This window comes from Erinaceus europaeus, chromosome 3, assembly GCF_950295315.1.
Source record: "Erinaceus europaeus chromosome 3, mEriEur2.1, whole genome shotgun sequence".
NCBI lineage: Eukaryota > Metazoa > Chordata > Mammalia > Eulipotyphla > Erinaceidae > Erinaceus > Erinaceus europaeus.
In genome coordinates this window covers 155,202,347-155,226,656 of record NC_080164.1, presented here as the reverse complement: position 1 = coordinate 155,226,656, position 24,310 = coordinate 155,202,347, and the positions used below count along the sequence as shown (strand labels likewise).

The 24,310-nt window shown below is 42.6% G+C and overlaps 1 protein-coding gene across 1 annotated transcript in view; it reads left to right on the top strand.

Annotated features, from left to right (window-relative positions):
• The window catches only part of WDR19 (WD repeat domain 19), an 83,264-nt gene extending 59,410 nt beyond the window's left edge, over positions 1-23,854 (top strand). Inside the window, exons 22-37 of the mRNA XM_016187999.2 lie at positions 3,622-3,762; positions 4,152-4,234; positions 4,324-4,407; positions 6,444-6,590; positions 6,916-7,040; positions 8,667-8,779; positions 9,209-9,277; positions 15,914-15,991; positions 18,615-18,711; positions 19,651-19,775; positions 20,415-20,496; positions 21,298-21,448; positions 21,820-21,943; positions 22,222-22,298; positions 22,678-22,802; positions 23,472-23,854. Coding sequence (XP_016043485.1) covers positions 3,622-3,762; positions 4,152-4,234; positions 4,324-4,407; positions 6,444-6,590; positions 6,916-7,040; positions 8,667-8,779; positions 9,209-9,277; positions 15,914-15,991; positions 18,615-18,711; positions 19,651-19,775; positions 20,415-20,496; positions 21,298-21,448; positions 21,820-21,943; positions 22,222-22,298; positions 22,678-22,789 — 1,608 coding nt within the window. The 3' untranslated portion in view covers positions 22,790-22,802; positions 23,472-23,854. The remainder of the gene's footprint in view (positions 1-3,621; positions 3,763-4,151; positions 4,235-4,323; positions 4,408-6,443; positions 6,591-6,915; positions 7,041-8,666; positions 8,780-9,208; positions 9,278-15,913; positions 15,992-18,614; positions 18,712-19,650; positions 19,776-20,414; positions 20,497-21,297; positions 21,449-21,819; positions 21,944-22,221; positions 22,299-22,677; positions 22,803-23,471) is intronic.
• Positions 23,855-24,310: the final 456 nt, after the last annotated feature.

Genomic DNA, 24,310 nt, shown 5'->3' with positions numbered 1-24,310 from the left:
CTCTCCCATCAATAATTAATGGTGACAGTTATTTATGATTTTATATGTTTCTATCCAGAAAAACATGTATGTAATGAAATCACATTATATAATAATGAAATCATTAATTTCTATTTATTCACTAAGGGTCAACATAGAATTTGTTCTGTGAAAAATAGCCTTTTTTTTTCTTTTTTCACTTCATGATTTTTCCAAATCAATATATATGAATCTGTTGTAACTCTAAAAATATTCTGGGGGCTGGGTGGTAGCCCAGTGGGTTAAACACACATGGCACAAAGCACAAAGACTGGCATAAGAATCCCAGTTCGAGCCCCCAGCTCCCCACCTGCAGGGGAGTCGCTTCACAAGTGGTGAAGCAGGTCTGCAGATGTCTGTCTTTCTCTCCTCCTGTCTTCACCTCCTATCTTGATTTCTCTCTGTCCTATCCAACAACAACAGCTATAACAACAATACCAATAACAACCACAACAAGAGCAACAAAAATGGGAAAAATAGCTTTGGGGAGCAGTGGATTCATAGTGCTGACACTGAGTCCTAGTGATAACCCTGGAGGCAATATATATATTATTTACTATTTATTTATTTTATAGAGGCAGAAAGCAGCCTGTAGAGAAAGGGAAGATAAAGAGGGAGAGAGAGTCACCTGCAGCACTGTTTCACCACTCATGAAGCTTTTCCCCTGCAGGTGAGGACCAGGGTGCGTGAACCAAAGTCCTTGTGCACTGTAACGTGCGCTTGACCAAGTGTGCCACCTCCTGGTTCCAACTGTGTTAAAATAGTTTGAGTACTTCTAATATTTCATCGTCTGGATTTATTTGTTCTCCTTTCTTTCTTTATTTTCTTTCTTTTGTTTTGTTTTTTGTTTTGCCTTCAGGGTTATCGCTGGGGCTGGGTGCCTGCACTATGAATCCACTGCTCCTAGAGGCCATTTTTCCCATTTTGTTGTTCTTGCCGGTATTGTTGCCATTGCTGTTGTTGGATACGACAGAGAGAAATCAAGAGAGAACAGAGAGGGGGAGAAATAGACCCCTGCAGACCTGCTTCACTGCTTGAGAAGCGACCCCTCCCCCACTTCCTCAGGTGGGGAGCCTGGAGCTGGAACCGGGATCCTTAAGCGGTCCTTGCACTTCGCACCACGTGTGCTTAACCCGCTGCACTACCGCCTGGCCCTATAATTTGTTTTTCTAATACAATTCCACATTGAGTTATATAATTTTATTTATTTATTTATTTTTACGTAGAGACAGGCAGAAGACAGTGAAAGTGATTATTTCTTTACAATCTAGGACTTCTCTGCTTTTTTATTACCCTTTGTCATATGCTTTGGAATATATCTTTTCACATGTCCGCTTGGTATACATTTTCCTATAAGAAGTAATAACACTAGAAGCATAGATAGCATAAATACTATGAATGAGATTAAGAGAAAAATATCAAATTGAAGACTTCTGTTATACATGGTTAAATATAAAAATTTCATATATTCAGAATAGTTTGTCATGAAAAATAATGAAAGGACTTTTCAAATGACTAATTGGTGTTAATAAAATTTCAGGTTATATTTAATGTGAAATAGCATGCCTTGTAAGCCGCTGTATGATGGCAGGATCATTCTGTAGTTGTCCAGTCCAACACAGGAGCCGAGAGCCCCACATCACTACTGAGCACTTAAACTATGGCTAGTGCGGGCAGAGGAACTGACTCTTTTTTTTTTTAATTTTTATTTATTGACAAGACCATAGCATAAGAGAACTCAATTCCACACAATTCCTACCACCAGAATTCCATATCCCATCCCATCCCTATTAAATAGCTTCCCTATTCTTCCCTACAGAAGGTGGAAGGTCTGGCTTCTGTAATTACTTCCCCACTGAACATGGGCATTGGCAGGTCAATTCATACTCCCAGCCTGTCTCTCTCTTTCCCTAGTGGGACAGGGATCTGGGTAGGTGGGGCTCCAGGACACATTGGTGGGGTCCTCTGCCCAGAGAAGTCAGGTTAGCATCATGGTAGCATCTGGAACCTGGTGGCTGAAAAAGAGTTAACATGTAATGCAGAAGGGGTTGGGCAATAGCACAGCGGGTTAAAGGCACATAGCGCAAAGTGCAAGGATCTGTATAAGGATCCTGATTCAAGCCCCTGGTTCCCCACCTGCAGGGCGATCGCTTCACAGGCAGTGAAGCAGGTCTGCTGGTGTCTATCTTTCCCCCTCCTCTCTTATTTCTCTCTGTCCTATTCAACAACAAGGACATCAGTAACAACAGCCATAATAATAACCACAACAACATAAAACAACAAGGGCAACAAAAGGGGAAAAAAAATAGCCTTCAGGAGCAGTGGATTCATAGTGCAGGCACCGAGCCGCAGCAATAACCCTGAAGGGAAAAAAAAAAAAGATAAAAAGCAGAACAAAGTGTTGACTAATCATGCACCTAAAGGCAAGAATATTGCAGATGAAGATTTGGGGTCTCCATTTTGGAGAAAGCTAGTAGGTCTATTTTAGGTATATTCCAAGGGGGCCATGACCCTACTAGTTTTTCCCTGAACTTGACATCTAACATGCAGGTGACTTACTCGCTGGAATCAAATATCAGTGATAAAAACCTAGAGGCAAAAGAAAAAAAAAATGAATGAACCAAAAATGAATGTGAACAAACAAGCAAACAAAAAAAATTTCAATAAATGAACAAAGAATAAGGTCATGCAACCCTTATACACAAGGCATGAATAAATAAAATGGCCAGCTTTACTAATAACATATCAAATAGTCTTTTTTTATTTTTTAAAAATACTTATTTTATTCCCTTTTGTTGCCCTTATTATTTTATTGTTGTAGTTACTATTGATGTCATTATTGTTGGATAGGACAGAGAGAAATAGAGAGGAGGGGAAGACAGAGAGGGGGAGAGAAAGACAGACACCTGCAGACTTACTTCACTGCCTGAGAATTGATTCCCCTGTAGGTGGGGAGCCGGGAGCTCTAACCGGGATCCTTCGTGCCATGTGCACTTAACCCACTGCGCTACCATCCGACTCCCATCAAATAGTCTTTTTAAGACTAAAATTGGTAGGGATAAAATGTCTAATAAGATTCATTGTTGTTGAGAATGTGAGGGAAATAGTGGTGGGGAGTTCAAGTTCAGGGTTTTGTCCTGGGAGGTGTGCAGAGACTAAAGCATTGGTCGCAAGCACCAGGTCTCAAATTCAATCCCTGCACTGCGTATGCCCAGTTGAGGCTCTAGTTCTCTCTGTCTCTCCCTTCTCATCAACAAATTAAAAAAAATTAATTCAGTCTTACTTTAAAATTTTCCTATGAAGTTTAATGAAATCAAACCATACCTTTTGGCTTATTTTAAATATAAATTGATTGAGATGTGGCATTTTTTTTTTTTACACATGAACTTGCAAAAAAAAAAAAAAACAGAAGCAAGCAAACTCTGACTTGTGAAAACTGTGGTAGGTGGGAGGGTGGCGAGAACTCCGGTGGGTGTGGACTGTACACTGTGACCTTCCGATACTGTGACCTGCTGCTAATCACAAAAATAAAAATGGGGTGAGAAAAGGAAGTGCATCATTTTAAGGGAGGGTCTGATTTGTTTATTTTCCCTGTAATTGCAGGAACATGATGAAGTATGTCTGGCTGGCGTGGCCCAGATGTCCATAAGAATGGGAGACATACGCCGAGGGGTTAACCAAGCCCTCAAGCATCCCAGCAGAGTCCTCAAAAGAGACTGTGGAGCCATTTTGGAGAATATGAAAGTATGATTTTTCATGTATAAATATTTCTGTGGTCTTATCTGTTTTTTTAAGAAATATTTATTTATTCCCTTTTATTCCCAGTAAAACAGTTGTTTTACTGTTGTAGTTATTATGTTGTTGTTATTGATGTCGTCTTTGTTGGATAGGACAGAGAGAAATGGAGAGAGGAGGGGAAGACAGAGCGGGGGAGAGAAAGATAGACACCTGCAGACCTGCTTCACTGCCTGTGAAGAGACACCCCTGCAGGTGGGGAGCCTGGGCCTCGAACTGGGATCCTTACAGCGGTCCTTGCATTTTGTGCCACATGCGCTTAACCCTCTGCGCTACCACCTGACTTCCTGTGGTCTTATATGTCGATTAAACATTTTAATAATCTCATATTGTCTCAGCAATTTTCAGAAGCAGCCCAACTGTATGAAAAGGGCCTCTACTATGACAAAGCAGCATCTGTTTATATCCGATGTAAGAACTGGTAAGGCCAAAGGCTTACATTTGCTTTTGGAAGCTAGTTTTAGAATGAGTACAGTGATAGATAACATGTGCCTACCCCTAACTTTCTAGGGTAAAAGTTGGTGAGCTGTTGCCGCATGTTTCCTCTCCAAAGATTCACTTGCAGTACGCCAAAGCGAAAGAAGCAGATGGAAGGTTTGTGCAGCTTCTCAACTAATAGAAATGTAAAGCAATGTAGGTGACCCAGCATGTGCTCGTCGGATTTCGGATTAAACACATGCCTTATCACGTGTGGGGCTCTGAGTTTGACACCCTGGCACCACATGAAAGCACCACGGTCAGCACCATCTATAGGTGGTATCTTGGTGTCTCTCTCTTCCCTTCCCCCGTAAAATACAAATGTAATTGGGAAAATACATGATTAAAAATAGAATATGGAATAAAATATTCTAAAGCATAGAATAAAAGTCGGGCTGTAGAGGCAGCTAAACAGTATCACACCAGGCCCTGGGTTCGTACATAAATAATAAAGCAGTGGAAGTTTGAAAAATTCATCATTGAGGGGCTGGGGAGACAGCGTAATGGTTATCACAAAGACTGTCCTGTCTGAGGCTCTGAGCTCCCAGGCTCAATCCCCAGCACCAGAATTGCTGAGCACCAGAGTAACCCAGAGTTGAGCAGTGCTCTGGTCTTTCTCTCTGTATGTGTATCTTTCTCTACTTCTCTCACTAAATAAGTAAAATACTTAAAAAACAAACAAACAACTCACCAGTGATATTTGTCTATCATCCAAAAAAGCACAGACAGACATACAGAAAATCTTTCGACCCCTTGCTTGGCCTGCAGTGGCAGAGTATTACATTTCTCCTTTCTTTTATATGCTTCAGACATCCCTTAGTTTGCAGTCAGATAGACTACAATATCTTGTTTCTTATTTCATGCCAGCACATTGTTTTTAATATTTTAATTTATTTATTACTGGATAGAGACAGCCAGAAATTGAGAGAGACAGACACCTGCAGCCCTGCTTCACCACCATGAAGCTTTCCCCCTGCAGGTGGGGACCAGAGGCTTGAACCTGCCTCCTTGTGCACTGTAGTGTATGTGCTTAACCAGGTGCACCACTGCCTGCCCTGCCCCCCATGCCAGCACATTTCCACGAAGATATATATTATTTATTTATTTTGGTTAGAGACAGAGAAATTGAGAGGGATGGGGAGGGGAAGAGAGAGAGAGAGAGAGAGAAAGAGAGAGTCCTGCAGTCCTGCTTCACTACTCCTGAAGCTTCTGTCCCTGTAGGAGCTTGAATTTAGGTCCTCACACTTGCTACCAATAGCTAGTGTCATCTACCAGCGCACTACCAGTCCTGGCCATCAAGAAATTTTTCAAAGGTTTATCTCATTTTTTTAAAATAGTAACCCAAGGAAACAAAGATATACTAACTGAGTTCTTGAAAAGGAGAGAGTGAAGCAGGGGGGGTAGAAGTAAAGGAAAGAAATGAACAGAGCTAGGGAGTTGGCAGGCATTGAAAAGAAGTTTTGAGCTCCATCTAGAGGTCAACAAGGAAAAGATTCTGTTTATCACCGAGGCTTTCTCTGTTGTGTATATTCTGTGTTTTCTAAAATAAGCTGTGTTACTACCATGATCTTTACGTGACAGTGTCATCATACAATGACAGTCACTCAGTTTGACATTAGTATCTAGTACTTAGCTCGTTACTTCCCTAAGATATTTTAATGTGATGGTTCTTGGTGTTCTTTCTCCTAAGAAAATAACTGACCCAAGAAGCGGTGCCATGGATAGAGTGTTGGGCTCACAAGCATGAGGTCCTGAGTTTGATTCCCAGTATCACATGTGCCAGTGATGCTATGGTTCTCTCGTTAGATAAATGTTGGGAGGGAGGCAGGGAGGGGAAAATAAGGATCCTGAGATAGCTTACCTAGATAGTGCACCTTCTTTGTCATGTGTGTGACTGAGGCCCAAGCCCCACCACACTGCAGGAAGCTTCAGTGCTGCAATATCTCCCACCCACCACCCACCACCCACCCCCAACCCCCATCTGGAAAGGTCAGCTCAGAGAAATGAAGCCCCAGCAATGATTAAAAAAAAAAAAATGTATAGCCACCATGGATAAAAAGAAAAAAAGGTTCTTAGTATGGATTGACATCCCTTCCCCACCCCCAAGCTTGACAGTATGAAGAAAGCTTGTCTGAGTTAAGTATGTCTTACAGATACAAAGAAGCTGTCGTGGCTTACGAGAACGCAAAGCAGTGGAATAGTGTTATCCGCATCTACCTGGATCATCTCAATAATCCTGAGAAGGCTGTCAGCATTGTCAGAGAGACCCAGTCTCTGGATGGAGCCAAAATGGTAGCCAGGTAGCAAATGTTGTGGCAGCTTTTGATTTCTGAAACCATGAGGAGTGGGGGGGGGGGGGCATCATCCCTCCTCAAGGAAATCAACTCAAATGGAGTATTTATCCTTCTTAGTTATTTGTTTAGGTCTGAGTATTTTCAAAAACTTTCTCATGGTCAGGGCTTGAGAGTGTTTTCCATGTAAAAGCATAATTTCTGGAAGTGCTATTTACAAAAAAAAAAAATTATATATGCTTTCTTTTTGGTTTCCATTGGTTGAAAATGACTTTATTTTATAAATAACACACTTATTTAAAGACAAACTAAGCCAATAAAAGCTCTGTTTCAGGTTCTTTCTACAGCTAGGTGACTATGGGTCCGCCATCCAGTTTCTGGTCATGTCTAAGTGTTACATTGAAGCCTTCACACTGGCTCAGCAACACAACAAAATGGAAATCTATGCAGACATTATTGGTAAGCATTGCTTTTTTAGTTTCTCTTGAGGAATACTTTAAGTCTTATGCTCCAGTTAAGTTGGTATACTCACAAACCCAGGCACACACACAGTTTCTTCACAGTCATCAACATACCTGTACATTACGGTTAAATGTCAAAATCTTTACTGTCACTTCAAATGTGACCTGGAACTCTAAGCAAGAAAACATTCGAGATTGAAAATGGGGGGGGGGGGGACCTTTGACTCCTGAAAGCCAGACTTCTCCCAAGTTCTACTACTAATCAGCCAGTGGTGGATAAGCTTCTGAAATGAAGTAATTGATTGAAAGTCCAGAATGAGACTTTTTAATTTTGGCAACCTTACCTATTGTGTTTATTTATCTATTTATTTGTGATTAATAGTGGTTTACAAGACTGTTAAGATTAGAGTACGGTTCCATACTACACCCACCACCAAAGTTCTGTGTCCCCACCCTCCCAGCAGCTACCACTATAATTCTCATAAAGTCTTAGAGATAATTTGTTTCCTTCTGTTTGTTTTTATTTTTCCAAATTCATGTGTTTCAGTTCTCAGGATTCAACATATGAGTGAAACCATCCTGTTTAACCCCAACAACCCTGAGGTCCTTTCTTTGTTCTCAAACTATTTCATTTTTGCTGTTGTTAGATAGGACAGAGAAACTGAGAGAGGAAGGGAAGAAAGAAAGAGTGAGAGAAAGATAGACACCTATAGACCTACTTCACCACTCATTAAGCAGGTCCCCCACAGGTGGGTAGCAGGGGCTCAAGCCCAGGCCCCTGTGCTTAGTAATGTGTACCCTTAACTGGGTGGCCACCACTGGCCCCTTGATCAGCAACTATAGGTTGAAGTTGAAGTGGTTGAAGTTTAAGTCATAAGTGCTCTACTGTTTTAAGAAATGAGAGTGAGTGCTCTGAGAGGTGGATCAGGCATTGGACTTTCAAGCATGAGGTCCTGGGTTCAGTCCCTGGCAGCACATGTATCAGGGTGATGTCTGATTCTTTCTCTCTCGCCTCCTATCTTTCTCATTAATAAAATCAAGAGGGAGTCGGGCGGTAGCACAGCGGGATAAGTGCACGTGGCGCAAAGCACAAGGACCGGCGTAAGGATCTCGGTTCAAGCCCCCGGCTCCCCACCTGCAGGGGAGTCGCTTCACAGGTGGTGAAGCAGGTCTGCAGGTGTCTATCTTTCTCTCCCCCTCTGTCTTCCCCATCTCTCTCCATTTCTCTCTGCCCTATCTAACAATGACATCAATAATAATAATAACTACAACAATTAAAAACAAGGGCAACAAAAGGAAATGAATAAGTATTAAAAAATGTTTTAAAAAATTGAGGGGGGAGGGGGAGAGATGGAGAGAGGAAAGTGAGGCGCTTACAAAATGATTACAGTCACTAAGTGGGGTAAGGGGTAGCCTAGAACCTCCTTGTTCCTGTGAAAAAGAGCGTGGGCAGTTTTTTGCATGTTTTGTGATGGAAACAAAACACTGATAATAGCACTGTTATTTGCTTTGAAAAGTTTTTACTCTGTTTAAATCACCTGTCTTTAGGTCTAATTTTTTAAGTTAGCAATAAACAAGGAGTATGTTTTGCTCAGATATTTCACTCAGTGAACTTGTGCCGTAGGTTCTGAAGATACTGCTAATGAAGATTATCAGAGCATCGCTTTGTATTTTGAAGGAGAAAAGAAACATTTTCAGGCTGGAAAGTTCTTCTTGCTCTGTGGCCAGTATTCACGAGTTAGTATTTCACAGGAAAGCATCCACAGAACCCCAAAAGAGTGGTTAAAAGAAATATTTTAAAAACATAATATGCCCTCAGACACAGCAGTTTGAAATCTAAACCCCTGTAGACTCCCAACACCCAGCCACATCCTCCTCATGATGTCTTTCCCCTTTGTCCCTTTCATTCTGTCGGTTGAAGCCCTGGGCCACCTCACTTTGAGATGATTGTATTAGTTTCTGATTTGCCCTGATTTTAGTTTCTCATCTTGTAGCTCATTTTTCTACACAACATTCAACTTTTTAAAGTGGCCTTTTAAGACCCAGCACTGTGCAGGCCCCCAGCTAGAGATATTTTCACAGACTAAAAGTACTCTGCATGTGTGAAAGCTTTGTTCTTTCCAGTGTGAAAGCAGTTTTGTGATTGTCATATAATTCTCATTGCAGGCACTAAAGCATTTCCTGAAATGTCCAAACTCAGAAGACAGTATAGCAATAGAAATGGCCATTGAAACTGTAAGTCAACTCTGTAATAAAGCAATTGAGAATATTAATGCTTTTCTTTTTTTTTGCCTCTAGGGTTATTGCTGGGGCTTGGTGCCTGCACTACGAATCCACTGCTCCGGAGGCCATTTCTACCCTTTTCTTGCCCTTGTTGTTTATCATTGTTGTTGTTATTGCTGTCATTGCTGTTGGATAGAATAGAGAGAAATCAAGAGAGGAGGGGAAGACAGAGAGGGGAAGAGAAAGATAGACACCTGCAGACCTGCTTCACCGCCTGTGAAGTGACCACCCCCCTATAGGTGGGGAGCTGGAGGCTCGAACCAGGATCCTTATGCTGGACCTTGCTCTTCACACATGTGTGCTTAACCTGCTGCGCTACCGTCCGGCCCCCGAGAATATCAGTACTTTAAAAAACTATTTGAAGAAATCGCTATGCATACACAAGAGTAGTCCAAATAGTATAACCTATCCCATGAGTATGGTCTAACTGCAACAGTGGCCAAGAAGCAGATGACCACTGCTACCACATAGCTCACCTTATTTTACTCACACCCCACCCTTCCTTTTCTGGATGATTGATGGATTTTAACCAGAGCACTGCTCTGCTCTGGCTTATGATGATGCAGGATTGAACCTGGGACTTCAGAGCCTCAGACATAAGAGTCTCTTTGCATAATCATTATACTATCTCCCCACACTTCTGGATGATTGAAAATTTAATCAAATCAAATCATAGGCATCATATCTTTTCATTTGTGGATATGGAATCTCTAAAAGGAGAAGAATCTTTTATTTATTTATTTATTCCCTTCTGTTGCCCTTGTTGTTTTATTATTGTTGCTGGATAGAACAGAAATTGAGAGAGGACAGTAAGACAGAGAGGGGGAGGGAAAGATAGACACCTACAGACCTGCTTCACCGCTTGTGAAGTGACTCCCCTGCAGGTGGGGAGCCGGGGGCTCAAACTGGGATCCTTAAGTTGGTCCTTCCACTTTGTGCCACCTGTGCTTAACCTACTGAGCTACCGCCCGACTCCCAAAAGGAGAAGAATCTTTCAGGTGTAAGTTTTCGGGGCCAGCTCAGCTCCCGTTATTGCACATGTACACCAGCCAGATGGAGATATGGACCATGTTCTAGTTCCCAGAAGGCACACTCACTCATGTCCCCCCTCAGCAGTACCCCCATTGAGGGTAACTACAATTCTGACTTCTATTTTTTTTAACTCTGTGGGGGGAAATAATAATTCATGAGACAGCTGTGGTCACGTGTAGTTTATCATCCCCTGCACACCACACCCACCACCAGCTGACCTCCTCCTCCATCAACCAGGCACTGAATCCCTGGCACCCTGTCTTCTGTTCTCAGAGATGGTTTCTGCCTGTTTACGAGCTTTCATACGAAATGGTGTGTGCTATTCATTTGTGTCTGGCTTACAGATGCATCTGTCATTGCATGGAGCATTTGTTCATTCTTACTGCCGAGCAGCCTTCACCACGTGGCTGCGTCAAGGCTCCTTTACCCATTAATGGAAATTTGCATTGTCTCCAGCTTGGGCTCTTGGTGAACATGGAGTCACAAAGCTAGTCACACCTTCCAGTTGACATTAGTATGCAGTTTTCTTGGGCATATAGCCAGGAGTAGAATTATTGGGGCAGAATTATATCTATTCGTGAACAGTAGTAAAAGAAAGAAGAGGGAGTCGGGCTGTAGCGCAACGGGTTAAGCGCAGGTGGCGCAAAGCACAAGGACCGGCATAAGGATCCCGGTTCGAACCCCGGCTCCCCACCTGCAGGGGAGTCGCTTCACAGGCGGTGAAGCAGGTCTGCAGGTGTCTGTCTTTCTCTCCCCCTCTCTGTCTTCCCCTCCTCTCTCCATTTCTCACTGTCCTATCCAACAACGACAACAGCAATAATAACTACAACAATAAAACAACAAGGGCAACAAAAGGGAATAAATAAATAAAATAAATATTAAAAAAAAATAAAAAAAAAACCTTAAAAAAAAAAGATAAAAAAGAGTCGGGCAGTAGCACAGCGGGTTAAGCGCACATGGTGCGAAGCACAAGGACCGGCTCAAAGATCCCAGTTCGAGCTCCCGGCTCCCTACCTGAGGGGAGTCGCTTCACAGCTGGTGAAGCAGGTCTGCAAGTGTCTAACTTTCTGTCCCCCTCTTTGTCTTCCCCATCTCTCTCCATTTCTCTCTGTCCTATCTAACAATGACGACATCAATAACAACAACAATAAAAAAAAAAAACTTAAAAAAAAAAAAAAAGAAGGAAGGAAGGAAACAGGGCCAGGTGGTGGCTGGTTAGTGCACAAGGACCTGGCTTCAAGCACCCCGCATTCTGGCCCCCACTTGCAGGATGAAAGCTTTACAAGCAGTGAATCAGGTGTGAAGGTCTCTGTCTCTCTCTCTCCCTCCTTATCTCCCTCTTTCCCCTAGATTTCTTTCTGTCCCATCAAAGTAAAAAAAAAAAAAAAAAAAAAAATCCATGGTCTTAGTACTACCCATATATTTTTTCAAAGCAGTCGCATCAACTTAACTTTCAGTAGCAATGCTAAAGGCATTTACTCTAACACTTATCCATTTTTGTTTGCTTTTATTAATACCAAAGCACTGGGCCAGGTGGTAGCACACCTGGTTAAGTGCACATATTACCATATCCGATCTGGATGTTGCCACCAACCAACATTTTTGTCCCTGGCTGACATATATATATATATTTTTTTTTCTTCTTTTCATTTATTTTTATTTTTTTAATATTATTTATTTTTACCAGAACACTGTTCAGTTTTGGCTTATGGTAGTGCAGGGGATTGAACCTGGGACGTTGGAGTCTCAGGCATGAGTCTGTTTGCATAACCATTATGCTATCTACCCTCTGCTAGTGCATATATTACCAAAGCACTGCTCAGCTCTGGCTTATGGTGGTGCAGGGCACTGAACCTGGGACCTCAGAGCCTCAGGCAGGAGTCTGTTTGCATAACCATTATGCTATCTCCTCTGCCTCTCTTATCAGCCTATTTTACTGTAATGATTCTGGTAGATTAATAGTGGCATCTCACTGTGGTTTTAATTTATTTTTCTAATGAAGTAAATACCTTTTTATATGCTTTGGGTCATTTGAATTCTCTTGTACAGTACTGTTCAAATAGTTTATAATTTTTAATTATATCACTTCACTCAATTCTATTAAATATTATGAATGCAGATCTGTTCATGTTATGTATATGTATTGTGAACATTTCAGGCTGTGTCTTGTCTTTTTATTCTCCAGTGGTTTCTGGTTTTTAAAAGAAATGTCTTATCTTTATATTCATTGATAAATTAAATTCTACATATCTAAGTTTCTTTATGAAATACCAGGAGGAAAAAAGGAAGGATTGCCTCATGATGCTTTCTGCTACTCAGACCCTCTGCCAAAAAGAGCTGAAAGTGGGAAGAACTTTGAGGGCTTTTTTTTAGGGGTGTACTTACTCAGAATATCGAATTAATGAAAGGTTTTGTTTCCTAGAGGTGACATAGGTTTCTTTTTCTTTTTTAATGTGTGTGTGTGTGTGTGTGTGTGTGTGTGTAACTGCATGCACACACAGTGAAAACAAGGGCAACAAAAGGGAAAATTAAAAAAAAAAAATATATATATATATATACACACTTACAGTGAAGCCCTCCAACCTCCCCACCCTACCCCACCTGTCTCAGGAATGAAGCATTAATGCTGTTTGTCTGATAGCACACTCAAATCTATACGTTATCTTACTGAGTTTTTTTTTTCTACTGCTTCCATCTCCAAAGATCTGTGCCCTATCCATCCCACCCCCATAGATAGCCACCGCAGTTCTCCAGTTGGTTTCTAAGACTCCACACCTTTCAGTACAAATTCACACCTCCTCAAATGTATATTGCCACTCATACCCCCCACACCACAGTAGTCCCCCCAGCCCCTCAGTAACCTGTCCTGAGGTCAGAATCTGCAGGTTTCTTTCATTTGGTTTTGTCTGTTCCCTTGTTTTGATCCTTTGTATCCTACGTGAGTGAAATGACCTGTTTGTTTTATGACCTTGTGTTTGTCTTTTTCCTTCCACCTTCCTTTGCTTAGTGTAACCCCCCCAGCACCATCGTGTTGTCACAGATGGCAGGCTGTCATTGCCTTCGTTGTGTGTCTGGACCACATCTTTCTTCTCCACTCATCTGTCTGTGGGCACTTGGGCTGCTTCCACATCTTGGCTGTTGGAATGACGCTGTGATGAAGACGGGTGTGCACATAGCCACCTTGTGTGGTGATCTTGGCTCGCTTTTATTTTTTGCCCCTGCACGATTCTGCCATTCTCAGAGGACGCCCCCCCCCCTTCATTATTGAGTAGGGAGACAGAGGGGAGAGATACCATAGTACTGCTCTACCGCCTGTGAAGCTTCCACTGGGTCTGGGGCTCCCATGTAGTAAAGAGGTTAAAACCCAGGACTTGGCACGTGAAATAAGCGCTCCCCCAGGAGAGCCATCTCCCATCACCGCAGAGTATTTTTAAAATGTACTGTTTATAGGGGGTCGGGCGGTGGCGCAGTGGGTTAAGCGCATGTGGCGCAAAGCGCAGGGGCCAGCGTAACGATCCCAGTTCGAGCCCCCGGCTCCCCACCTGCAGGAGAGTCACTTCACAGGCGGTGAAGCAGGTCTGCAGGTGTCTATCTTTCTCTCCCCCTCTGTCTTCCCCTCCTCTCTCCATTTCTCTCTGTCCTATCCAACAATGAACAACGTCAACAATGGCAATAATAATAACCACAGCGAGGCTACAACAACAAGGGCAACAAAAAGGGGGTAAAATGGCCTCCAGGAGCGGTGGATTCATGGTGCAGGCACCGAGCCCAGCAATAACCCTGGAGGGAAAAAAAAAAAAATACTGTTTATGTTTATGTCATGCCAGGGATCAAACCTGGGACCTCATGTGTGCAAGTCTTGTGCTCTGCCACTGGGCTGTCTCATTTTCACCATTGTGAGACAGATCCCAGAACACTGTTGTGCCATTTATGATGTCCTGTTTTAGTTTTTGTTATTGTTTTGTACACTGCTGAGGTCCAGGCCAAAGGCTTTTTTTCAATCAAGACATGTACTCTACCTCTGAGCCACCTGCCACTCTTTTGTAGATGCGGGACTTTTTATATATATATATATATATATATTTTAAAAAACATTTAAAATATTTATTTTCCCTTATGTTGTCCTTGTTGTAGTGGTTATTATTGTTATTGATGTCATCACTGTTAGATAGGACAGAGAGAAATGGAGAGAGGAGGGGAAGACAAAGGGGGAGAGAAAGATAGAAACCTGCAGACCTGCTTCACCGCCTGTGAAGCAACCCCCCCTTCAGGTGGGGACCCGGGGGCTCAAACCGGAATCCTTATGCCGGTCCTTGCACTTCAAGCCACGCGCTTGACTTTTTTTTTAAAACCAGAGCACTGTTCAGCTCATGGGGGACTGAACCTGAGACTTTGGGGCCTCAGGCATGAGTGTCTTTACATAACCACTATGCTAGCTCTCCTACCTGAGACACAGAGACTTTTAAAGTAACCTCGTTTTGTTTGTGATTATTCCTATTAGCTAAAACCAACCATTTAAATTTTCTAGTATGGTGCATAATTTCTTCCTGACCTCACAAATCAGAGATTTAACTCTGACCTTTAAGAAGATGACTTTCAAATCTAATTGTCCAGGCGGGGAGGTCCTTGCCAGAACCCCACCTGCGTTTCCAGCCGTCTCCCCTCTTCTGGGTGCTCACTTTCCTTTTGACTCTAGGCTATACAGCGCCAAGTATGTTCCATGGAGAATGAATGACAGGAAGTGAGGCGCACTGGGTAGTATATATTGTCTGTCGCTTAAGGCCCAGTTCCTGTGCTTAACATGCTATTCTCTGGGAGTGTCACTTTAACAGATTTTTGCAACATCCAAGAAGTATATTCTCTGTATGTAAAATATATAGTTTATTGACAATAATACAGGAAAGCAATAGCTTCTATGGATGGCTACTTTTAGACACACTTATTAACGTGGGAAAGAGCATCGCTCTGGTACATGCCAACTCGGGACCTCATGCTTCAGGGTCCAATGCCTTATCTACTGCAATACCTGGGCTACAGGTAGCTTTTTTTTTTTTTTTGCCTCCAGGGTTATTGCTGGGGCTCAGTGCCTGCACTATAAATCCACTGCTCCTAGAGGCAATTTTTTCCCTTTGTTGCCCTTGTTTATCATTGTTGTCATTGCTGTCTTGTTGGATAGGACAGAGAGAAATTGAGAGTAGATGGGAAGACGGGGAGAGAAAGAAAGACACCTGCAGACCTGCCTCACTGCTTGTGAAGCAACACCCACCCCCCCACCCCCCCGCCCCGCAGGTGGAGAGCTGGGGGCTGGAACCAGGATTCTTATGCTGGTCCTTGAGCTTTGGTTATGTGCGCTTAACCACCAAGCCACGATTTTTCTTTTTTTTTTTAAATCAGTGGAAACTCTTGATGAATAAAACCCTTGAACTTCTGTATTTATGGGCACTTTAGGCTTTTTTTTTTTTTCATATTTTACTTATTCTGTTCTCTAGCAAGACACTGTGTTCCTCCCCTAGTTTACAGTACAATATTTACTTTTTCTTTATTCCTCTTAAATAGGTTGGTCAGGCCAAAGATGAACTGCTGACCAGTCAACTGATAGACCACCTCATGGGTGAGAGTGACGGCATGCCCAAGGTACTGAACGTTTCATCTCTTTTCTTTTCTTTTCTTTTCTGTAAACCGTAAACTCGGGTGCTGCAGGGGGTAGGCCATGGAAGTCTTTTTTCCATAATCACTATGTCACTGCATCTTTAAAGTGTCTTAGTCATGCTTTATCTGTACTCTGCCCTGCTTTTGCGTACTCGGGCTTTTGGATCATGTGTGGTCTTAGAAACTCTCCTCCCTGAATGTAGCTTTAGGTCATGTAGACAGACCACTGCTCCCAGTGGACTTTTTCTGACAGCTACAGATACACAGAGACGGGGGTGGAGGTGGAACTGGGACAGCACAGAAGCTTCCTCTAGTGAAGTAGGGCATCTTGCAATGGGGTCGTGCTCAGGACAGTGCAGGCACACTCTCCAAGAGAACTATCTTAGCAGCTCAGGAGGACTTTCTTTTTTTTTTTTTCTTTTAATATTCATTCCCTTTTGAAGCCCTTGTTTTATTGTTGTAGTTATTATTATTGTTATGTCATTGTTGTTGGATAGGACAGATAGGGGAAGACAGAGAGGGGGAGAGAAAGACAGATACCTGCAGACCTGCTCCACCGCCTGTGAAGAGACTCCCCTGCAGGTGGGGAGCTGGGGGCTCGAACCGGGATCCTCACACTGGTCCTTGCGCTTTGAGCCACCTGCGCTTAACCCGCTGTGCTACCGCCCAACCCCCAGGAGGAGTACTTTCTAAGACAGAAGGATTATAAAAGGATATTAGGAGCACACACTCTCTGGAATTTGACACCCGTGATATAGCCATGCCCCTCTAGGTAAGAGTCTACCACCCACAATTTTTCTTAAATGTTACAGTATTATTTATTCTAATAACTATAAAAACTGAGTAGAACCATGAGTTAGCACCTAATCCCTGAAAACCAGAGCATACTTTGATTTCAAACACTGTGGCAACTAGCAGAGTAGAGCGCGTGCTGTACATCAGTAACGTATTTTCAGGGACCAGGAAACAGCTCGTCTGGAAGAGCGCGTGCTGTTTTGTGTGTGGACCCAGATTTAGGTCCCCAGAAGTGCGTGGGAGCACTGCAGGCATGAGGCCCTCATAGCAAAAGAACTGTTTTCAGGGCGGAATGAATGGGCACCTTAGGCTTTTTTTTTTCTTCATGTTTTACTCATTCCATTCTCTAGTGAGACACTGTGTCTCATGAGGTGGGGTGTCTGCCTGGCCAGGCTTATAGCTCAGGTTCAAGGCCTGGCACTGCATGGAGTGCAGTAGAGCTTGGGGAAGCTCTGCTGCTGTTATCTCTCTTCCTCTCGTTTCTGAACGAAGCAGCAGCAACACAGAAGCGAAATCAAAAAACACAGGCTTTGAAAATACCTGATGAGTCGGGGCCTGTCAAGAGTTTGATGGTGAAGTTGTCTAGAGTTCAAGAACTAGGGGAAAAATATGTATACATATATCAGGCCATGTGGTGGTATACCTGTTAAGTGCACACATTACAGTGCACAAGGACCCAGGTTCAAACCCCTGGTCCCCACCTGCAGGGGGGGAAAGCTTCACAAGTGAAGTAGGGTTGCAGGTGTCTCTATCTCCCCCCCCCCAATTTCTATCTGTCCAATAATTAAAAGAAATAAAAAGAAAATACATATCAAGGCCAAAGACAATTTCATAAGCTAGGTGCAATTTAAGTTTGCCTAACTGGTGGATCATATAAGAACACTTTTTTCAAGCACAAGAAGCATGCTGCGGAGTAGGGTTAAGCATTACAGGCTGTAAGCCAGACACCGTGCTTCACATCCTGGTCCTGTAGAGATACTGCTATTTCTCATTAAGAATCACCATGCCCCCATGTTCATCGGGGAAGCAATTACAGAAGCCAGACCTTCCACCTTCTGCACCCCACAATGACCTTGGGTCCATACTCCCAGAGGTTAAAGAGTAGGAAAGCTATCAGGGGAAGGGATGGGATACAGAGTTCTGGTGGTGGGAACTGAGTGGAGTTATACCCCTCTTATCCTATGGTTTTGTCAGTGTTTCCTTTTTATAAATAAAAATAAACCAATCATGCCGGGGGTCGGTAGGTAGCGAAGCAGATTAATGCCAGGGCCGGTGTAAGGATCCCGTTTGAGCCCCCAGGTCCCCACCTGCAGGGGGGTCACTTCACAAGTGTTGAAGCAGGTCTGCAGGTGTATCTTTCCATTTCTCTCTGTCCTATCCAACAATGACATTAATAACAATAATATATCAATCATGCCTTCCTCCCAAGAAGAGTATGGAGATTAGCATACTAGACAGCACATTAAGCTGAGCCACTGTATACATAAGCCCTTTACACAATTGAGGTTTTTTATTTTTTTGCCTCCAGGGTTATTGCTGAGGCTGTGTCTGCACTATGAATCCACTGCTCCTGGAGGCCATTTTCCCCATTTTGTTGCCCTTGTTATTGTTGTTATTGGATAGGACAGAGAGAAATCTAGAAGAGGAGATATAGATACAGACCTGCTTGTGAAGTGACCTCCCTCCAGGTGGGGAGCCAGGGGCTCGAACCGGGATCCTTATGCTGGTCCTTACACCATGTGCACTACTGAGGTATAAAATGTTAGATGTCCCTCCCTTAGCTAATGAGGAGTGACATTTCTCTGCTTGTCAGGATGCCAAATACCTGTTCCGTCTGTACATGGCCCTGAAACAGTACCGAGAAGCGGCCCGGACTGCCATCATCATCGCCAGGGAAGAGCAGTCTGCAGGTAGAGCCCCCCACCCCCTTGTTAACCTCCCCAAGAAAATACAGTCAGGCTCTCACCCTCTTTCTGCTCAACGGAACAGCCTTCTTCTAGCATAGGCTTGCTTTGAACCCAGAAAAGTAGGAGGTTGACTACTAGGTTTCAGAGAAATAAAATAACTCACCACCACCCCTTGAAGCTAGTATTAAGACCCTGCTCCCCTGCTGGGTTCTGGCTCTGGAACTTCTCTGACCTCTCCAGCCCACAGCCTCCCCATCTCATGGATTAGGGCTTAACACTATAAAGGACATTAGAAGGGTGGTCTGACATATAATTTGTAGTTTTTTTTTTAAGAATTTATTATTTATTCATGAGAAAGTTAAGCAGAGAGAGAAAGAACCAGACATCACTCTGGCACATATGCTGCCGGGGATTGAACTCAGGACCTCATGAGAACCCACTGCTTTATCCACTGTGCCACCTCCTGGACCACTTATTTGTAGGTTTGTTTTTTTAAAATATTTATTTCCTTTTTGTTGCCCTTGTTTTTATTGTTGTTGTCATCGTTGTTGGATAGGACAGAGAGAAATGGAGAGGGGAGGGGAAGACAGAGAGGAGGAGAGAAAGACAGACACCTGCAGACCTGCTTCACCGCCTGTGAAACAACTCCCCTGTAGGTGGGGAGCCAGAGGCTGGAAAGGGATCCTTACGCCGGTCTTTGCACTTAACCCACTGTGCTACCGCCTGACTCCCTATTTGTAGTTTTTATGTAGACTTTCTAGATGGTTTGGTCCACTTATATGCTCTGGGAATCTGTATGGAGTAAGTCTTGAGTTAAGACTGTTGACTTCACTGCCATTAAGCCAACCTGAGATAGTACTGCTAGTAGCATGACTCAACAAACCCAGTTGTAAAATGAGAGTCCCCAAGAAGTCTTTGACCACTAACTACCCCCCACCCAAGGAAACTATCGGAATGCACACGATGTCCTCTTCAGTATGTATGCCGAACTCAGATCTCAGAAGATCAAGATTCCCTCCGAGATGGCCACAAACCTCATGATTCTGCACAGTTACAGACTCGTAAAGGTGAGTGACTTGGGGACACAGCCTGCCGGGTGGATTAGTTTTCCTCAAGCTTTATACTGTAAATTGGAAGAGCAAGATGCAGAGTATTTATATGATATGCTAACTTTTGTGCAAAAGCAAAATAAATGTGTATGTGTGTGTATATGAACCTATATTAAAAAAGAAATATATTTGGGGGCGCATCTGGTTGAGCGCATGTTACAGTGCTCAAGGACCCAGGTTCAAGCCCCTGGTCTCCCACCTACAGGGGGAAAGCTTTGCAAGCAGTGCTGCTAAAGGTGTCTTTCTGTCTCTATCCAATAAATAATGCAAAAAAAATTTTTTTTAATTATTTTGGAGCTAGGAAGAGAGACACCTGCAACACTGTTTCACCGTTCATAAAATCCCCTTCCCTCTAGAAAAGAATATTTAAGGTTCAAGTGGGGGCACACACCATTTGTTAGGACCAGGGAGGGGGAGCAGTGCTGCAACTATAAGAAGACAAAAAAAAACTAATTTAGAAATAACCCCAAACTTTCTTTAAGTAGAGTAGTTTCCTCTTGGGAAAAGGGCCTGGGGAGGTACCTCTTCCTAAGAGGTAAAGATCTTGTCATGACCTTACTCAGAATCACAACCAATGACTTAGATCCTTTGTTTCAGATTCATGTTAAAAATGGAGACCACATGAAAGGGGCACGCATGCTTATTCGGGTCGCCAACAACATTAGCAAATTTCCATCACGTAAGTACTGATCTCCCCATTTCCAATAATTCAGTAGTTCACAATTAAAGGTGTGTAGTGTGAATTCTGACGGAGACCAGGCACAGACTTCCATGACATGCGGCTGGATGGAGACCAAAGATGCTCCTGAGAAACTCGGTACAGGGGAGGGGTTTATGCCAGATGCCCCAGCTTGCAACGTACCACATTTTACAATGAACTGACAAAGAGTTACTCTTTAAAAATAAAGATTTATTGAGAAAAAGGGGGGGAAACCAGGTATCATTGGCAGTGCCTGGGACCAAACTCAGGACTACACATATGGATGGGCACTATTCTCACTTTGCCTATTTTATAAACATGTTATATTGTAATTAGTACATAGACTTTCATCCCTGTCTGAAAGTGCTCTTCACATTTTATCTAGTCAAGGGCCAGATGTTTCAGTGTAAACAGTACATACACAAACAAGCATGACTGTGTTCCAGGACTTTATTTTTCTTTGGCACTGAAATTTGAACCTCGTAATTTTCATATCAGAAAATATTTTTTAATTTTGAAAATTTTCTACATAAAAAATGTTAAAGCCACTATTCACAGGTCATACAAAAACCAGTCAGATTTGGCCATCTCTGTTCTCTGAACGTATCCTTTTTGTTATACGGGGGAAATGTTCACCGTCTTAATCAAGGGTGTCCAGGTCTTGCTCTCAGAGGGCCAACCCCAGTATACTCAGGGAGACGCCTGTCCCCATTTTGCCCCTGGACAGACAGTCATGCTAGCAGAGGCATCAGCTCTTTCTGCTCCTCATTTGTGTTGCAGATGTTGTGCCAATTCTGACATCTACAGTGATCGAGTGTCACCGAGCAGGCCTGAAGAACTCCGCTTTCGTCTTTGCAGCTATGTTGATGAGGCCTGAGCACCGCAGCAAAATAGATACCAAGTATAAAAAGAAGATTGAGGCAATGGTCAGGTAGGGAGCAACAGCTGTTAAGTGTGTGCGTGTGTGTTTAATAAGAAAATGGATGAGTATTAGTAGCTCCCCACCAAAGACTCCCCTTGTCTTCTAGCTTTGCCATTCAAACCATGGGAGTTTTAAGTCTTTGACCTTTTGTCTAAGGAAGAACTCTATTTATAGCTCACTGGCCAGGACTCTGGTACAAAGAATACTTCTCAGTGTAAGCATACATTATGATTGATCAGAGGACCAAGGTGTACCTCAGTCATGACAAATGCTGGCACACATTTAGGCTCTTGCATTTTAAGTACATAGCTCTTACCAATCCCTCTGACTAGGAAGAAGTAGGTATGTTTTAAGATGTCATATGTGACTTTTCCTCACAGGAGACCTGATACATCTGAAACAGAAGAGGCCACAACCCCATGTCCATTCTGTGAATTTCTACTCCCGGAGTGTGGACTCCTTTGTCCTGGATGTAAAAATAACATCCCATATTGTATCGCGACAGTGAGTTTATTATTTCTCTTCCTTTGCATATAGCACACTAGGGGGCCTCACTGTGCTACAGTCATCCAGATCAGCCCCTCCCTGCTGAGGGAACATGTGCTAGTGTTAATAGCCATGGAGGTTTCTATTAACCACTACACTAATAAAAGTGGACATTAGTCCCTTTAATGCCATCCTTCCTCGCTAGCTACCCACTTCATAATTTAGAGGTGTGGCTTTTAACTACAATTGAATTATGATAACTGATGGGAGTTTTAAACTAAATGTACTATTTGCAGGGCCGACACATGTTGAAAAATGACTGGACCGTGTGTCCACATTGTGACTTTCCTGCACTGTTCTCGGAATTTAAGATGTAAGTGTATGTAATGACTAATAATAATAAAAAAAAAACCTGTCTCCTTAAAAGATTTTTTTTGGGGGGGGTTGCTTTACAGGTGGTAAAGCAGGTCTGTGGCTCTCTTGATTTCTCTCTATCCTATCCAACATCAGCAGCAACAAAATTCGGAAAAATTAGGTCCAGGAACAGTGGATTTGTAGTGTAATGTACCTTTAGGATTATTGCTGGGGCTCAGTGAGAAAGATACATGCCTGCTTCACTAATTGTGAGGTGACCCCCATGTAGGTGGGGAGCCGGGGACTACAGTTTCTTTGCATCACCACCATGCTATCGATCCCTGCCCAAGAACATTGTCTTGTTTCCTAAGACAATATTCCTTTTCTTCCCCAAACAGTATGTTAAACACTGAGAGCACATGTCCTATGTGTTCAGAAAGATTGAAGCCTGCTCAACTGAAAAAAATCACAGACTGTACCCCCTACTTACGAACAGAAGTGGAGCAATGAGCCTGCTGCTCAGGTAAAGAAAAGAAATGATGGACTATCCTTTCCCAGGACATGAGGGCCAAGAAAATACAGTCACCACTTTCGATTACTAATCGAGTTGGCAGTGACAAATAGCAATTGGGCCAAGCAGCATAGTGAATTTCTAGAATATTGGCCCACTCTAATTCTGTGCAGAGGAAAGCAGGGAAATGTGATTTTTTTTTTTTTTTTGGTCCACTTTAAAATATCTTATCGCTGTCACTTTGGTGCTGTCTAAAGAAAACAAATGAGGAGCATAACCTAGCTTTTCTTCTAGAAGCTCATCCTCACACAACCCCCTTGCAGAATGATCCTTTGACATTCATAGTTTTCAATTCTAGCTATTGAGAGGTCTTAAGACTTGTTCGCTAGGGCATTTAAATAGACACTAATCCTGCAAGTTAAGATTACAAGATACCTTTTAGAAAAGGTTATTTTAAATATTTTCCTTTACAATACTGGTTGAAGGCTACTGTTCACTAAACAACCATTTACTTACAGAAATATATTTAAATTGCTGAGTACTTACCTTGTATTTTCTTCATCCTCACACCTGTAGTTAGAAACTGAATAGGGACATAGCTCTGCATTTCAGAAAGCCTGACAAATTCCAGTTGTAACTTAAAACCCTTCTAATGGGCTTTTTTTTTTTTTTCCTTTTTAGATATAGAAAGTGCTTGACAAGATAATATTTTTCCAGCGAAAGCTGTTTCTATCCTGGTGGACTTATAGATGTCTCCTTCCCAGATAAAGTAAAAGGTGACATCTCCAGGTTACCACTGTTACCTTCTGTAGAGTGGGAAAACCATGAAATAACATTGCTATTCATTGTATTTTGTATATTTCCTACTCAGAATCTTATATATTCTGCACTGTATTAGTTACCTACGACATAACTGTAAATATTCAAAATTTTGATAACTTTTATATTTTGAAATATCTCCTTTAAAATAAAACTGTTGGATACTTGGATTAACAGCAGACAGTTTTCACAAATCAAGGCTGTTTAACAGAATCACTTCTAAAATAAATCAACATTTGAAAGGATTAAGCCTTTATGTTCTTATTATAGTACATGATTATCCTTGTCATAAAATTGTGACTATCCCTGAAAATAAACATTATTCCTAGTAATACCAACACATACCTTACTTCCTGCCATATAAATTGAACAGAAACAAGTCATAAATGGGTCTAACTCTGTATAACCACAAAATGTCAAGTAATGCCTTTTGGTATCTACATTACCTCCTTTATAATGTGTTCTTCCCTACCAAAGACATTGATGCAGCTGGAGTCAGTATTAGAAAAGCAAGGAGATCCCTGTCTGAGTCCCCACCTGCAGGGGGCACACTTCAGAAGTGGTGAAGCAGGTATCTACCTTCCCCATCTCTCTCTGTCCTGTCCTCTAGCGGGGAATAAGCCTGCAGTGGGTACTTAGTGCAGCGCCGAGCCCCATTGATAACCCTGGGGCATAATGATTATACAAAAATATTTTCTTTC